The 17,072-nt window shown below is 35.0% G+C and overlaps 1 protein-coding gene across 2 annotated transcripts in view; it reads left to right on the forward strand.

Annotated features, from left to right (window-relative positions):
• Window positions 1-17,072, forward strand: part of LOC590251 (epsilon-sarcoglycan) — a 79,069-nt gene that overhangs the window by 51,431 nt on the left and 10,566 nt on the right. For both annotated transcript variants that reach the window (XM_030976581.1, XM_030976588.1), the window contains exons 6-9: window positions 1,171-1,330; window positions 1,825-2,021; window positions 6,010-6,033; window positions 13,350-13,499. In XM_030976581.1, the coding sequence (XP_030832441.1) occupies window positions 1,171-1,330; window positions 1,825-2,021; window positions 6,010-6,033; window positions 13,350-13,499 (531 nt within the window). The remainder of the gene's footprint in view (window positions 1-1,170; window positions 1,331-1,824; window positions 2,022-6,009; window positions 6,034-13,349; window positions 13,500-17,072) is intronic.

Genomic DNA, 17,072 nt, shown 5'->3' on the forward strand with positions numbered 1-17,072 from the left:
GGTATATTGCTCGATATGGAAGATTTTGACATTGAAACTGACATAAAGTATCTATTTCCCAATGGAAAATCGTTTTTCACTGCATGAATTTTACAAATAATGAATTTATAAATTTAGTCAGCTTTATATTGTTTTTATTCTTCAAAACATGTATGAGATCAAAATAAATAATGTTTGGCTAAGGTACATTATACGCCCTCTGACCCTACAATATGTACCGTATTTGGATGTTATATCTTTTATGCAAGTACTATCTTTAATACTAAGATTTGTATGGACTGATAAAGAAATGTTCACAACTAGTCATGAGTTATGAAACTACATTTATTTATTGTATTGATCTCTTATCGTCTCAAGCGAAAGAGAGATGGACAAGGTATTTCCTGTTCAAGTTAATCCAAATTTATTATCTTTTAAACCTCTTATCCTCGTTGAACTGCATGAATAGAGGAAATAATAACTATCTTTCCGGGATGATAATTGAAACAATCTGTTCATGTTTCAGAGCCGTTTTTATCAACATACAAGCTAACGATATTCTAGTCTGATAGAGATAGCTGAAATGGTCAGCTAGGTTCAGCCACAAGTGATTGAACTTTGGCTAGTTTCACAAAGGAACTCATCATGCCTTTGTAGTAATGAGTGGAAATAGAACAAATTAGCGCATCCCCCATAGCTACAGATCTAGCCAGTGCAGATGTGTTCTGAGAATTCATGCTATTTAACTTGTCAAAATGTGGTCAATTATTGGTTGTTTAACAGGCTATGAAGCAACGCCAAGGCTAGTTGTTGACTTGTTTCACTGACACTTGCATTTCCTTTTCCCTGTGTGCTTCATCTCACACCTTGTAGAGAGATAAGATCCCTCTTGAGTTGAGTGCTTCTGAGGAAGATTGCTACAAGTTATACAATATTCAGGAGAAAGAGATATATGCTATAGCACAATCTTTTATTTTGCTTCAATTCACAATGAGAACTTTTAAATAGAATATTCATAGGAAATAATTTTCTTATTACCAACACACAATGAAATAATAAATTTTCTTGCAGGATGACACTATACATGTACTTGCATATATTGCATTGGTTTGTTATCATGCTCCATGAATACTTAAAGATAATTATATGCATAGTATTTTTTCTTCAATCTCTGTTTATGCTAATATACAGGGTAAGAATCACCATTGGTGCGCGACAAGAATCAGAGACTCTAGCCAAGGTGATATCAGATGCTGTCGGTCCCTGCCAGCAAGATAGCACATACACCCCTCCTGACATCAATGGATTCTTTCAGCCTGCATTTACTATTGACTGGTGCAATGTTTCCATGGTAATGCTAATACATTTATTTATTTAATTTATCATCTGAAAAGAATTTCCAAGTGTTTAAGTTTATTGAAAATGTATGTAATGCATTTTCTTCCAAGATCGTTTTTGGCATGAAAAACTGAAGATGGTTAACAAGATAAGCATTTTTACTGCTTAGTATATCGAGAATATCCTTGTTTTAATTGAGTTGCTGTAACTTTCATTTATCAAGCATTATTTGTAAGGACATTTCTTTTATTGATGATCTATGTTTTTTTGCTTGATTTTAGAAGATCAGACGTCTCTGTTTTTAAGAAGTTTGCAAAGCATTCCTGGCAACTTTTTCGTAGCTTTTAAGACACTTGTAGTTAATTGTCCCTGTAATAGAAGACAATAGAATTATTGTTAAATGTACTTTGATCTTGGGGGATATTTTTAAATAATCCTGATTGTAATAACTCAACCATTTCCTGACATATCTATCATACTCTAATTCTTTTCTATTTTCAATAAAAGATGGAAGTAAGTCCAACCCAGCTCCAGAACGAGTCGACTCCTGTCTTCTTAGGAGGGATGTATGAACCCCCTATCATGCAAGTGGAAGATACAGATCGTTTCCTTGAGTTCCTACTACTGGTAGTGGTTCCCTGTGCTATCATGTTCTGTTCCATTCTGGTTTTAGGGTACTTGATGTGCTGCGGGCGGAGTGGACGGTAAGATAATATCTTGTCTGACAATTGTTATGTTCACTTTTATTATGTTTTGTGTAAAGCTCCTTTTCTCTTCTGGTTTGAAAAAAAAATAGGTTCAGTTTGTTTGTTGTAGCTTATGTTTCTTGTATGTTTTAATTTAATATCTGAAAGGAATGTAGTTTGAAGATATAATATCAAATATGAAAGTGAAAAATATTTCAAGTTTACATTAAAAGAAACGTGAAACATAAAAAAAGATATATCTCATTGAATAGGAGGACTGATATTCCAATTGAAAATATTGATTGCTCTGTGGATTGAATTGTCATTAGATTACCAAAGAGGTAATAACATTTGTGTGTGTGTGTGTGGGTTTGTTTGTGATTTTAGACAGATAACGTTACCCAAACCCTTGCTTCCTGGTCAAAAATAAATTTCATGATTGAAATCGGAGAAATAAATAGGAAAACTTAAGTAGACCTTATGAAATAATCATCAAATGATTAGCGATCAAGTGTCCTGACATATATTTAGTTATACCTGTCAAAGTAAGCTATCTTGCCGCGCACCCCCTTTCTGCTTATCTTAAGATCAATATATATGATCAAGATATCTTATTCTTTATAAGGTCAAGATTTATAAGGTAAAGGCCTACTTGTAAATCTCTTTTCAATTTCTTTCCATTTTCAACCCTACTCAAGGGATTACTTTATCATTGAGTGATCCAAATTTATTTGGATGTTTTTATCAACACTGCCCTCAATCAGTGTCCACCTCCAGCCGGCCAGTTTAATAAGTGCATCTTAAGATTGATGTTACCATAGGAACAGCATCTAATTCAACCCTGATGAACTTTCCAATTGCCCACCTCTTTTCCTCCAATCCTGATGAGAAGCATTGATTATGTCCATCTGTAATCCTTAAGATTTATAAACACTTGATGCGGTTTGTGGAATTGTTGAACTAAGACCAGCCTCTTATCTGATTTATTATCGAGCTTTTATCTTAAAAAAAGCTTAAGAAATGCAGATTTGTCTAAATCAAGACATCAATCTGTCTCTCCCTTGGTTTGAGGTGTTTCACATGACTGTGAGTTTAAGGGTGGTCCGTGAAATATGATAATCCCACTTTCCTGAACCTTCATCCTGTGGTAGGGTGATCAGCTCCCGATAGCCTCTCAGAAATAATTGAGGATTTAGATTGAAACGAGGCAAATCTCCTACTACTTTCCGCCTAAATATACGCCTTTGGTGTTTGCACTGCCATTTTTCATAAAGAGATGTTTTGAGGAATTCACCAACTTTCTTCTTGTTACTCAGGTTTTGACATTTCCTCATCAAAACTTAATCTTTTATCATGGTACCTGTCGTTATGATCATTTTTAATGGACAACATTTCTTGCATACCTTTCACTTTCGGTCTTAAACAATCCAACAAACAGAATCTGCTAGATTTAATGATCTAGATCTCCCTCATCAGGTAGCCAGGTGATAATCTTGACACAATTCGTAGAGAAAATAAAGGAATCTTGACACAATTCATAGAGAAATTAAAGGAAGTTTGTAGCGGTAGTAAAGCCGGCTTCACAACATTTTCTGTATGCATATAGTCCTCTAAACAAAGGGTTATAATCAAGTATAGACATCAGTAATTATGGAAGCAATGTTAAGGAAAGACAGCTTTGAGGTATGAAAGTAAATTTTAAATAAAGAAAGTTTTAGATTATTGTATAATATTTTATTCCTAAACAGTATAAACCAGAAATTATTCCAAATTCAATTTCATAGGTACTTTGATTTGATCACACAATAAATGAGAGCATCTAAGATTGCCTGCAACTATTTTTAATCCCTTGCTTCCTCCTACATCCAGAGCAAGAATGATAGGAGAACAAGAAATGATGATAAGGTGACAAGATTAGCTTCTCTAATCTAGCCCTATATCTCATATTAATATTTTATCTTGCCCTTGTGATTCTCATATTACCACCCAAGGAGCTAAATATAATCAAACAGATTTCCATAGAAGAATAAAAGATGTGCTTGGCACTTATTTATTGTCCGATCAGGATTTAGCAATACTGCAATTTGATTGTAACTAAGTGACCTTAACCCTGCATTACATGTATTTATTTATTTGTAATCTTTTCTTTTGTTGAGAGAAATTGTCTTGATTTAGTGAAGGTACACTGTAATGTGATTAGAAGAATACTTTTATTGAAAGATCATGATGCCATATTAGTATTTTGTGAAAACATAGTATATAATACAGATACAGAAAATTAAAAATAGGTGACGGAAACTAAATGTTAGGTGTTAAGAGAAAAGATTAACATTTTTAAGAATACATGTAGGTCTTTGTTCAAAACATTCTCATAAAACCATGAACATCATGCATCAAGAACAAAATAAGAATCAAAACAAAAACTGAAGTTTCAATTCCATAAATAGTTTTAATGGTATTTATCACTTCTAATTGTTTTAGCCCTCTGGTATTACATTTCTTAATAAGAAGTCCTTGAGAAATTATTTAATTTATGACAATTAAGCAGATTTCCTTCAGAATATCCCTCGTGTAAATTATCGCAAGTTTGAGCTAATCTCTAGCTAGCAAACCTGTCTACATTTCTCTTTCTATTTCCTCTATTTCCTTTCAGGCCATTTACATTTTTATATGGTTCCCTCATGGATTTGTTTATTTACATCTTTATGATTTTTTTAGAGAGTAATTTATTTGTTCTTTGACATGCATTATTTGCTGTCTGTATCACTTTTCATGTCATTCTTAATTGATTTCCTCTCATATTCTTTCTTCCTCTCTCTCTCTCTCTCTCTCTCTCTCTCTCTCTCTCTCTCTCTCTCTCTCTCTCTCTCCCTTTCCCTCTCTCTCTCTCTATTTCCTCTTGTCGCTTAGTTCATTTACTTCATTTGATAACCATATTTCTTATCAACCAGCAATCTCTCAATACATTCAAACAATATCGCAAAACTCACCTTTTCTGTTAAAAACATAATTTTAAAATGCTTTTGAAAATATATATGGAAAAAATATGCTATGTAAATACAATGGTAGAACTAGTAGTAGTATCTATCTTTCTTCTTCTTTATTTCTATCATTATCAAGTGGTCATGACCACACAAAAAAAAGGTACTAATACTTGTGACACATTTAAATGGGTTAACAAGCAAAATGAGAGTCTGTCAGATTAGTGATTGCCAAATGGCATTTGACAGATCACATGACATCAGTGTTTTAATGTGTTCACCATTTTCAGTTTTATTCAATCTACATTTCCAACAGGTATCATCTGAAATTTGTAACCATAAATATTAAATAGATTAATATAATCTTGCTTTTAAAGGAAGACTTGGAGTACAGATATAAATTTATTGCATTTGATTTATCAAGGGATTTGAATTGTTCAGCCGAGTAGCATGTTAAAGGTTGTTGACCCATAGAGGGGTTTAGTGCTACTGGTGTGGAAAGCAGAAATGTTCAGGTCTAGCGATTGTCCTCCATGCTGTCTGTCACCAATAGAGGGCTTCAACTGACCTTTTAGGATATATACAGATTCCAGCTTAGATTGAGAGATTCTTGTGGGAGGGAGATCATCAGTGATATAGATAGAATCAAAGAGGCAAAAGCAGAGAGAAAGAGAGAAAAAAGAAACAGAGACCAGGAGAGAGAGAAACAGAGAGAAAGAAACGGAAAGAGAGAGAGAGAGAGAGAGAGAGAGAGAGAGAGAGAGTGAAACACATATCTGTAAGAGTTTCAGAGAAGAATGGCTGAAGCAGATATTAAAGAGATTGAAAATAGATAGGACGTGTAATTACTTCAAAAGACAAAACTTAACTCAATCTGTTTCATTCATGTTTTCAATCTTAATGTATATTTCATGTTGACATCTACCAATTTATGAATAAATAATACATTACTTCAATTTATTTTTAATTTTAAACACATGTGTAACATTGATTTTGTTCTGTTTCTTTTATTTCCTATCTTGCAGGAAAGAAGTTGCCAGTACATCTGAGTAAGTATGTTCCCACACTCTATCCACCCAAATCATATCTAAACATTCCCCCAGATCTAAGATAATGTAACCAGCCTTCATTTCCTATGAAACGCAGCAGCTTGTTTCTTAGCAGGAAATCTATTTGATTTCATTTAAAACATTCAGGTTAACAGGTACAATTTCATTATTTCATTTCTTGCTTGTGAAATGTTCTCCTGGTGATTTGAGAATTGAAAGGAGGCTGTGAAATTTGAATTGGTAGGAGGAAATTTGATTACAAGTTTAGGGAGATTTTTGCAGCATCACGGAGAGTGTTTATTTTGGTTCTATGATTGATGTGATGTAGATTTAAAGCAGGGAATATCAGTGACAGAGACCAGTAGAATGTGTCTTAGCAGCTGGTTGGAATTTAGATTTTCATTTTAATAGTGTCCAATGGCATTGACCAGGAGGATGTGTCATGATGCTGGAAATAAACAAGTAAATAAATGTATAGTCCTTTGAATAATGGAGTAAAGCATTATTGCAGAACTCACGTAATCCATCCTGTGTTGGCCAATTTTTAAAGATTCCAAGCCTAATTTGAGCATACATTCTGAACATATATAGTAGGTACTAGGACCTAGGTAGTGTTGCATTTGAAAGAGATTTGTCATTAAGTCATTCTATTTTTTGCTTCACCTCAATGCAAATGTGTTTTTTTTTCTTCTTCTTGACGCACATTTTTCTTGGTACCAATTTACTAGAGAATTTAAGTGCAGATTTATTCAAGAATGATACGTCATTATGAAAATGCTAATGTATTCATAATTTGACATTTCTTGTCCTCATTACCCTAGACCATGTAACGGTTTGTTACATCGTAGTTTAATTTAATTACCGATGTCATTTTTATCTTCACTTCATATCTTTCAGAGCTTCTGATGAGTGATAAGTTATTAGAAAACTTTCACCTAAATCACTATTGTTTTGTTGTTGTTGCTTTGTTTGACCACATTTCCTGAACTTTAAATGTATTTATCTTTTATTGCATTTGTCAGTTGGGAGCCCAAGAAGGTCATTAGCTTATATACTTTAACACAGGCTACGAACAGATGATTTATTTGTGTGAAACATGTCGTATGAAGATATAAAACCCATCTTCCTATGAAGGTAAAGTGAAAGTGTTTTTTAGCCTGCAGGTATGGAACAGAGTCCATAGAAACTGATCGTTCTAAACACTGTCCAGATGTGTAGAGTCTAGACCCTAGCATCCTTACAACAAATCATAACATGGATTAACTATCATATTGCTCTGACAGGTATGAAGCCGCTAGACTTTCAGGGTTAGATTGGTATATATAGTGATAGTAAACTGTGTAAGTAAAGGTAATCTTGAGTCCTTTAAATGACAGAGAAATGAGTTCTTACAGATTTAAATGAAACTTTCACTTTATATTAAAAACTCCAAATACTTGTTTATGTAAATGAAACCTGTCATATGATTTTGATAGAAAATATGATGATATGTCAGGAGTGAGCAATGGAGGATTAAAACATGCTAAAACATTTAGTCTTCAAATATGTAAATATGGGCTTTGCTCTTTAGTGATGTTTCCAGCAAGTTTTTATTAGTTTCTTAATAAAATGTTTTCTGGTCCAAACAACCTGCCTACAGCATTATTAACAATTTAACATTATTTTGAGCCAGTTTCTCTCAAAATAGAATTCCATTACCAGAGCTCAATCTTAGCTTTCAACTCATAGTGTGATCTGAGTAGGATATTAAGGCAACCCCTTATATTTAAAATTGATTGAAGAAGATAAAATTCAAGGAGTCTTCTGTACCAGGTAAAGATCATAGTAGGATTAATCGAAGACATCATGTATTCTGATGCTTTAAAGATGATGACTATAGTGGGTCAGGTACTCACTGGGCTCTGGGGCTTGTAGATGTAGGAGATAGTAGAGCTGATATTGATCCCTTCCTTACCGAAGCTAGGGATATGTATGGGTTGGTTTGAATCCAGTTCCCATTGCACACAGAGAGTGGTGTACAACCCCATGCATTATGTATCATTCTATGCTAAACCAGTACTGCAGCATGTTGTATATTGTATTGCAATCACACTTTTATGTGTGTGAAATAATATGTTCTTCTTAAGTGTATTTTTGTTGGTTCAATTTTGTTTATACTATTCAATTTCATTGTAAATCAACCATTATGAGTTCCTGAACTTTACGTGTTGATGTTTTTAAACCGAATAAATAAATAAAAAAAATAAAAATGTTACATGTAACATTGTACTGGTCATCAGTTGTATTGCTACAAGCATAGCCATGGAGACACTCCTCTCAAACTGTGATGCTTAACCTGAAAGATTTCATGCCTAAAAGAGGATGAAATTTGACATTTTATACATAAGCACAGCGATGAAAGTTTTTTGTTTTAAAAGAGTTGAGTTGCCGTCACTGCAGGAGGAATTGCTTCAAGCTATAACCCAACCTTATTTGGTGCTGGAGTGTTGATGATGTGATAAAAGGATCCTTCACAGTTCAATGGTCTTCAGATAAGGGGAAAGAAGGAAGGGGAGGGGGAAGGGGGAAGGTTTAGATCTTTATCAGTGCGCTATCAGGACGTTACTCAAGACATAGTCCCACCTCTTAACAATCATCAATGTCTTGAGTCCGTTATGTGGCCGAGGAATGAAAACATGTGGTGTATTTTCTTTGTCAGCACATGGAACATTTTACTTGGATGTAGCTAATGGATCGTGCTCTGATTCAGCTAAATAGAATTCTCATAGGTACTCAATCAAGCTATATCAAAGTTTAATGGTAATTTTTTTTAACAAGAACCTGGATTAGATGACTGGAGAAATATAGTCAATTTTTTTCATTACATACATTGACTTATCACCAGTACAAATTCTTGATATGAACACAACATATGAAGATGTCCTGCTCAAAGTTTTATTTCTTATAATTTGAATACCAAAGTGCTTTATACACCTAAGGTTATGGAGCCGAATTTGAACAAAATAAGCCAAATGTATTAAAATAAGGGTTTAGTTTTGCTGTTCTTTCAGCCACATAGAGGTAATGTCAATGGTTTGTGATGTTTTGCAATAACTTTTGATAGAGATTTAAACCTAATTAAACAGTTCATAAAACGTAATAAATATATCAAGCCCTGGATATACAAATATTTCATCTTAAAGGCCCACTGCACTACTTGTAACTACTTGCGCCCTCTATATAACAAACAATGACTAATCGGTGACCAGTGGTCCCCCATGATCCTCTTTTTCTTATGTTAACTGAGAGCTGAGTTGATGAGATAACCACCTGTCCAGTGACCTTGCAGGGCAGTCTAATCCCTCCTATAAACTACGGCAGATAAGCTTTAATAGAAATTATTTTGAAGCTAATCTGATGAGGCAGAGCTAATTCATTCCAACCCATTTATGGGTTGATGATAAAAGCATTCTTCTATGGGTAAGCTAGAATGCCCTTAGCCTGTGAGCGAGAATAAGATCAGCTATGATCCATTGGTCTTCAGAGACCTGGATGCGTGGAGGCATGGAAACAATCACTTCCTTCTCAACAGATCCTGGTCTATGTCTGCTCTAACGAGGGCAGCAAACCACTCGTTACTATCTCAGCTATGGTGGAAGTGATTATGAAGATGGTGTTTTCTAAGACAGCAAAGTCTGTAATTTGAAACCGGTAGTTTTGTGTCACATGCCATCAGTCGTTCTCCTGTGGTCCATAAAGAGATTATCATCAAGAACAATCTCTAGCTGGCCTTAGGGTAGGTAACCAAGAAATCAGTTTTACCAAAAAAATACTAAGCTTTGGTGTAAACTAAAGCACCTTGCAAATTATTGGTGCTTTATGACTAAGTAGGCAGCTATTTGAAGCAATTTATTGCATATCCTCCATAGAGGATGCTTAAATTAGATGTGTTGCTCCAAAAAGAAGTTTTTGTTGAAAGTGTTAATTGTGGATGAGTCTGTGAAATAAATTGATATCATCAGTCTGCGTCAAAAGACAGTACTAATGGTTTTAATCCATTATGTTATCTGTCATTATTGAAGAAGAAGAAGCCCGTCGTTCCTCAACCAGCAATAGCCAACATTTGAAACAGACGTACTGCAGGACAGACTTCTTCAAGTTCTCCTCTTTCCCTCGTACGTGCAAGGACTAGAATAAGTTACCTGATAGCGTTATCAACACAAGATCAATTGATTCCTTTAGGTCCCATGCGCTACAATTCCTAAAAGATTGCTCTATTCCATGACCACGTGCCTCGTTTCTGTGTCTTTATATTATGGACTAACAAGTCTGTCGACATGTACAGAAGAAGAAGAAGTACCACGGTAAAGCAAGTCATCCACTTGATATTCAATACATCAGTACAGAGGTTCAAATCTCTACCTGTAATACACTGTATGTCAGAAGAGGAGGCAATTATTTTACAATTGCCTCTCTCAACCCAAGGGTATCTAGCACTTGGTAGGATTTCTCCTTGACATAATGCAATCTGTACTACAACATTAGAACTTTGTTCCGGTTAAGTAGTATGTTTAATTTGCAGAAGCACTTGGAGATGTAAATTCACTTTGTTAGATGCAATAAGAAAATGAAAAGATATACAAAGAGATCTCCTATACCAAAAGTTCCAGATTAGATTAGATTCCCCAAAGCATTGTATCTCAGATAAAGTAGTCTACTGCCCTCTGTAGGGTCAAATACATCATTCACCTCAAGAACCTGTTCTAAGAAGACTAGCAGCAGATACAAGAGAGTGGAGTTGAATTTTGTTCATAACGTCATTTCTCGCTTTGAACAGTTATAAACATGTCACATATATTTTCTACTGAGAGCCAGAAAGCTGTTAGCTCATATAAATCGATATACTTTTACATAAAGAAAACACTCATCAGACAATACGATACATTGATTTGATCTTACACTGTGTAATAGAGACTGACTCCAAAGCTTACTGATTGCCTGGAGGTTGTATCTTGTCCACTTCTAAGAGTTCAAGACTCTTTAAATCAACAAGGAAGTAACAAAATATACTCTTTCTTCCAGGGTTAATATCCTTTCTGTATGATACATACATGAAAGTACTTACAGAATGTTCTGATCACAGGTCATTTGAACTTTTATCTTAAAAATCAGTTCTCAAGACCCAAATGTCCCTGAATCTACCCTCGCACTTTTAACATGATTGATGATTACCAAGTTAAATCAGTATCTTGAGGGTATATCATCATCTGTCAACGCACATCCCGCCCAGCATTACAGCCAAACAATGACTATAAATAAAGAGCTTTGTGAGATCATGCAACTCGATAGTAGTGGAGCCCTCTACGAATCATTCCCAATTTCCTCAACCAATAACTTTGGAGCGAGCTATCTGACCGCAGGCAAAGTTACGTGCCTTTTAACTCAGGAGGCCTCCTGTTGTATTCTTAATCCCATTTCCTCAAATTTCCTTTTTGAAATCTTGTCCCTGTTCACTCCATGGAACGGAGCATGTTTCCCTGGTCCTATCAGTGTTTTGTTAGAGCTAAACACAGCCCTCGGTTAAGTGGTACATCGGTTATGATTGGTTGGTTAAATTCTCTTACCTTCGGTATGAGAGCTAGAACCTGGGACTTGGAAACATAACCTCTTAATTGTCCTTTTTCTGCAACTCATTCAATATGGTGTAGTCGATTCTATTCATTGAGGAATTTACATGTATCATTTTGGTCAGTCCATCTCCCAGCTGTTATGAAACAGTTAAATCCTGTAGATAACCTCTTCTCCATACAACATGTTTACCTTGTACGTTGTGTCTTTATGAGCTGACAAGTATATACACTGGACATTTCAAATCAACACCAAATATTTCAAAAATGTTTTCTTTTATCAAATTTTGGTTCAGTTGCTTCATATTTGGCACAAGGTTTGTATTGCATTCCATTGCTTTCCTCTCTCCTCTCTTTTCTTAAATCCATCGATCATTTTTTGTTTCTACCATAATGCTCATAATTAAAGAAAAAATGCACCATGCCTTTCCTACTTTACCAAGCTCTTTCATTGGAATGACCTTTATTCTTTGAAGATCAACGTCATATATGTATTTGTATATGGGAACACACAGAATGTTCTTGTAGATGTAGAACTAGAACTATGATGTTGCTTGGGGTTGCATGAGGAGGAAATATAGGCCTAGTCCCAATTCTGTGATAACTACGACTAATGCCTCCACGAAGTTAAAAACATCAATTATGTATTCTTGTATTTTACTCATCAATGACATTGAACCAAATTATGATAACCAGGATAGGATGTGTATTTTGACAGTTCACATTTATTGGCATTCAAAGGATGGGACCAGGCCTAAGATTCATGAAATGGCTTTTTTGTACATCAAAGACTAAGTATTAGATGAATTTAGTTGACAAAAAGCTGTAGATCACCAATAGAGGGCCGTTTGGTTGTGAATACAGGGTTCAGTATATAGAGCTGATAGGAAAGCTTACTGTACATCACAATATAAATAATGTTTTGATATGAACTGCCAGATCATGACATCATACCATAAAACATACATGTAGATGCATTTGTAGTTTAGGGCATCTTTTCATGAAACCATCATAAATACAAGTTCAACGACATCCCATTGAAACTTGTGTTAAATTAAATGCACACTTTTCATTAGGCTATCGGTGATCTTGTACTTACAACGATTTCATGAAACAACCCCCAGGTTATTAGGAAGAGAAAGACGCAAATAACATGCACTGCACTATATGGATAGATGTCATTCTCATTGGCATGTTGTAGTGGATATAGAGGGAGAGTAGTCTAGAAAGATATTATTGCTTCAATGAGAATTGATCTGCATTTAATATCACATGCAGGTGGTTGGAGTTAGTCATAGAACAGTCATTCTTTGAGCTCAAGCTGTCTAGTACATGGATATTAGGTGCAAATTAATAGATTCAAGAATGAATACTTTTACCCATTCACCAGTGGAAAATAAAATGTGCGTCATCCCTTTCCTTTCTCCTTCTGTCTCTCTCTTTCTAATGTGTCTATATCTCCTTTCTTTCTTTTTCAATTTGTATTTCAAGTTCTCATTCTCTCTTTTTTCTCTTTCTTTTTTCTTCTCTTTCTCTCTTTCTCTTTTACCCCTTTTTCTTTCTATCATGCTTTCCCTCTCTGACCTTCCCTTTCCCTGACTATCTTGCTATCTCTGTATTCCATTCTCTCAGAAGCGTGAAATCAATAAATTAATTTGTCATTGTCCTACCTTTCTTTCTCCTTCTCCTCTCCCGCACTATGTCTTCCAGACTGCAGCTGACCCATCATAGGACGTTACGTCAGGCGTGTCGTGACCTTCGTACGATGTCCAACCGACGTGATGGTACTGCTTCCGTAGCAACGCTTACTCCAATCGGCACTCCAACTGTCGGAAGTCAAAGGTCGCACTCTCGTTCCAGGTAAAAACTTTTTGTAAAAATGTATTATCCTAGAATGATTTAAAATTCCAGTCAAAGTTTTATCTGTCCATCTTTCAAACAGATGGATAAATCTCTGCAGTGTCTGATAAAAATGCTCTCAAATTCACGCCAATTAAAGATATTTTTCCTCCTGTGGTAACTTTTCCTTCACACTTCGTTGACTGATTCCACTCTGTTGTAGATCAATGAACCTTGCAATCCTCAGACAGTCCTTCATCTGTATCTCATGATCGTCTGTCTCTCCAGCGTAAATCCTGCTCAAAACTCTTTTTCCTATTTGATCAGTAGAACACAGCAATCTGAGACATCTTAAATCTGTAATACATGATATGATATCTGCTAAAATTAGTTATTTATTTCAGATCCTTCTGCAAAACCTTCAATTTATCTTTTTTCTCTATTTTCTATCAAAGAAATTATGAAGTTCTTAGTCATCGAGAAGAAGCTCTACAGAATTTGTATCTTTTAATTTCTGGTCCTTCAGAAGTGGGCAATTATTATATTACAAACAAACCATATTGCTCTAGCTTTATGGTACTGTGTGCATTCAGTCTAAGAGTAGGCCCTACTGTACTATGTAATTATTCAGTGACATTGCAAGTTTTTAGTTGGTTTGTCAGTGTTTTTTAAGAACAGAACTTAATTGAACCTACTTGTATGTATTAAGTATGAATAAATTAAACATTTGCCCATAATATACACAGAGGTATGTATCCTTGATTATCTAGTAATGATCTTGACCTGAGGAAAGCCCTAATATTTAGAACGCTTTCAAATAACAACTCTTTTTACCCTTGGATAGTGAGAACCAAGCTAGTTTGCCATGATTCTGATCTTCTTCATCTGCTTTTGATCCAAAGGAGATTTACATACAGGTCTTTGTTCACTTCATGGTAACCCTACCATGCGTCATATATTTCACCAGTTATACCTATGAAAGCCAATAGTTTCGATGTGTGTGTATTCATACTCTCAGATTTATCAGAGATATCCCAAATATCTCTCTATTTTGTGCATATCGCTCAAATGATTCAAGTAGTTATTCAAATATATTGAAGGTTTTTTTTAAACATTGAACAAAATCACAAACTTTTAAAATGTGTCTGAGGAGAAATCACAAAATAGGCAAGTCTGTTTATCCTTTCACAGTCTAGAAAAGTCATTTGATATATACACTCGAGATTTATCAACTGAATTGTAAATGGAAGTGGATTAGCTAAGAGTCGTTTGATATTGCAATTTACATGAAGTTCACTCCTCTTCCCATGTCAATTAAATGACCAAAATACTCTGAGAAATCACTGATATTGCATTATCGCCCTGTTGATAGCAACACAGATTTAGATAATGCAAAAGTTAGACAAAGTTCTGTCTATCGCTCAACCAGACATTGGTTTATAAGCAGCAATCAGCTCAATGGGACATCCAAAGAAGACCTAAGATCACAGCGAAGTTAGTACAACGTCATATCCACCACATCACTGCTATCACTTCAAGTGGTTGATGTACCAACAGTTCTACACAAACTCCTCTGTGTTACCATTTGTAATGTCGGCTGATTTCCTGGAAGACGTTTGTTTCCATGGAGACTTGGTTGCCCGTGCTTGATGCTTTTTCAGATGTTTCCTTAGCTTCTGTCATCCATCATCACATGTCTACAGATCAAAGAAAAGAACCAAGAGATAACAAATTTAAACCTAAGCTATTTGATTCCAGTCCTATTAAGACATAAGTTATGCCTCAATGAATTGTATATTAACTATCTGTCCGAAAAAGTACATTGAAGGAATCATTTTATCTGGTGTCACAGCTCATGTGTTGAATAAAGTAATATGATATCTGTTGACAGAACAATAATTTTTTCCAGATATTGAAATCTAAATATCTCGCTCAATGATATAGGAACACATCACATAGCTTGACCAACAAATGCTTATAAGGACATGTATATATCTCTCTGTTAAAATAATCACGTATACATTGTAAATTATTGCAATGAGGTTTGCATTTAAGCCATTGGATCCCAAGCCACATATTTCAATATTTGATACAGACAGAATATGATATCACTCAGCGATGAAAGGATTAACATCACGGTAGGCAGGAAAGGATGAAAGCCTTGAAAATGAATTAGAGATAAACCGAATGGGGATTGATTTAGGGGTAACCATGAAAGTTTGAAAAGAGATCCAGCCCGTGTGGTGACTTCCTGTATGTGTATAGAGCAGGTTGTAAAATGGGCGTGTGAGGGTGGGATGTACTACTGAAGGGGAGGGGTTCTACATGTACCTGTTAAAAGTGATAGAAAAAGTACCTCTGTTTGTAATTTAAATGAAGGATAATAGAGCAAATGAATGAAATAGTCGGAAGCAGAGTCTATCATATTTTGCCTGTTAACTACTGTGTTCTCTTATTCTCATAGGCTTGATACAGGGACCACCTGGTTTCTGTAGGCAATGGATTCATAGATACCGGTAGCATTTATGTGAGCAGTGGTAGTAAAAGTGATTGTAAAGGCATTCTCAGTATTAATTTGATACATGTCAACATTTCAGAATTCACTTCTCTTTTGGTACTAATGATTAATTTCTCCTTAAATGAAATAGAATCATCAAGCGAATAACTAAAACCTAAGGTCATATCAAACACTGTGTTGCTTGTAAGCTGTACTGACTTTATCTACTCACTCATTTTAACTGTAAAAATAAAAACAAATTCACTTACCATTCTTCAGAGCCATTCACCATATGAATCAGTTATAATATCAGAACAACACAGATTAGTTTTTACACAAGCTAATTTCAGTTGCAGTATATTGCCATTAAGAACAGTTTACTCATCACAATCTAGTTTATCTATTTGCCTAGCCCCTAAGGATTAGATTTGAATCATAGGAGAAAAGGTAAAAGTATAATTTTAGCTAGGATTTGAAGAATCTTGGAAGGAGAAGATAGGATGACAGATATAGGCCAGGGTAGCTTCCTTATGTGATGTAATGTGAAGTATATCAGCTGGTTTGGTATTCATAGTATTAAAAAAAAATGAATAAGATTCCTAACTTTATTTGAAGCAAAGGGATTTGTCTGGCCTATGAAATGATTTTTTTAACAGCTATAGCAAGGATGGTTTTAGTAGAGCATTTCTGTGTAAGGATTTTTGTTCATATGTTTATATTAAAAAGGTAACAGATGCAATGGATTAATCAGCCTGACTTTCATGTTAGAAGTTATTTCAGATCATGTAAAACTCTTCGTATTCTCTCCCTTTCTCTCTCTCTCTCTCTCTCTCTCTCTCTCTCTCTCTCTCTCCCTCTCTCACTCCCTCCCTCCCCCTCTCACACCCTCCATCCCCCTCTCTATCTCTCTCTTACTCTCATCTTTTTATTATTCTCTGTCTCTTTCTCTGTTTGTTCTTTGATGACTCCTTTCATAATCTCATTCTCTCTTATCCTTTTTCTTGTATTTTAATCTTCTCCTTATCTTTCACATTTTCTCTCTCTGCACTCTTTCCCTCTCTGCACTCTTTCCCTCTCTGCACTCTTTCCATTATCAT

This window comes from Strongylocentrotus purpuratus, unplaced genomic scaffold (assembly GCF_000002235.5).
Source record: "Strongylocentrotus purpuratus isolate Spur 01 unplaced genomic scaffold, Spur_5.0 spur5_contig_870, whole genome shotgun sequence".
Lineage (NCBI taxonomy): Eukaryota > Metazoa > Echinodermata > Echinoidea > Camarodonta > Strongylocentrotidae > Strongylocentrotus > Strongylocentrotus purpuratus.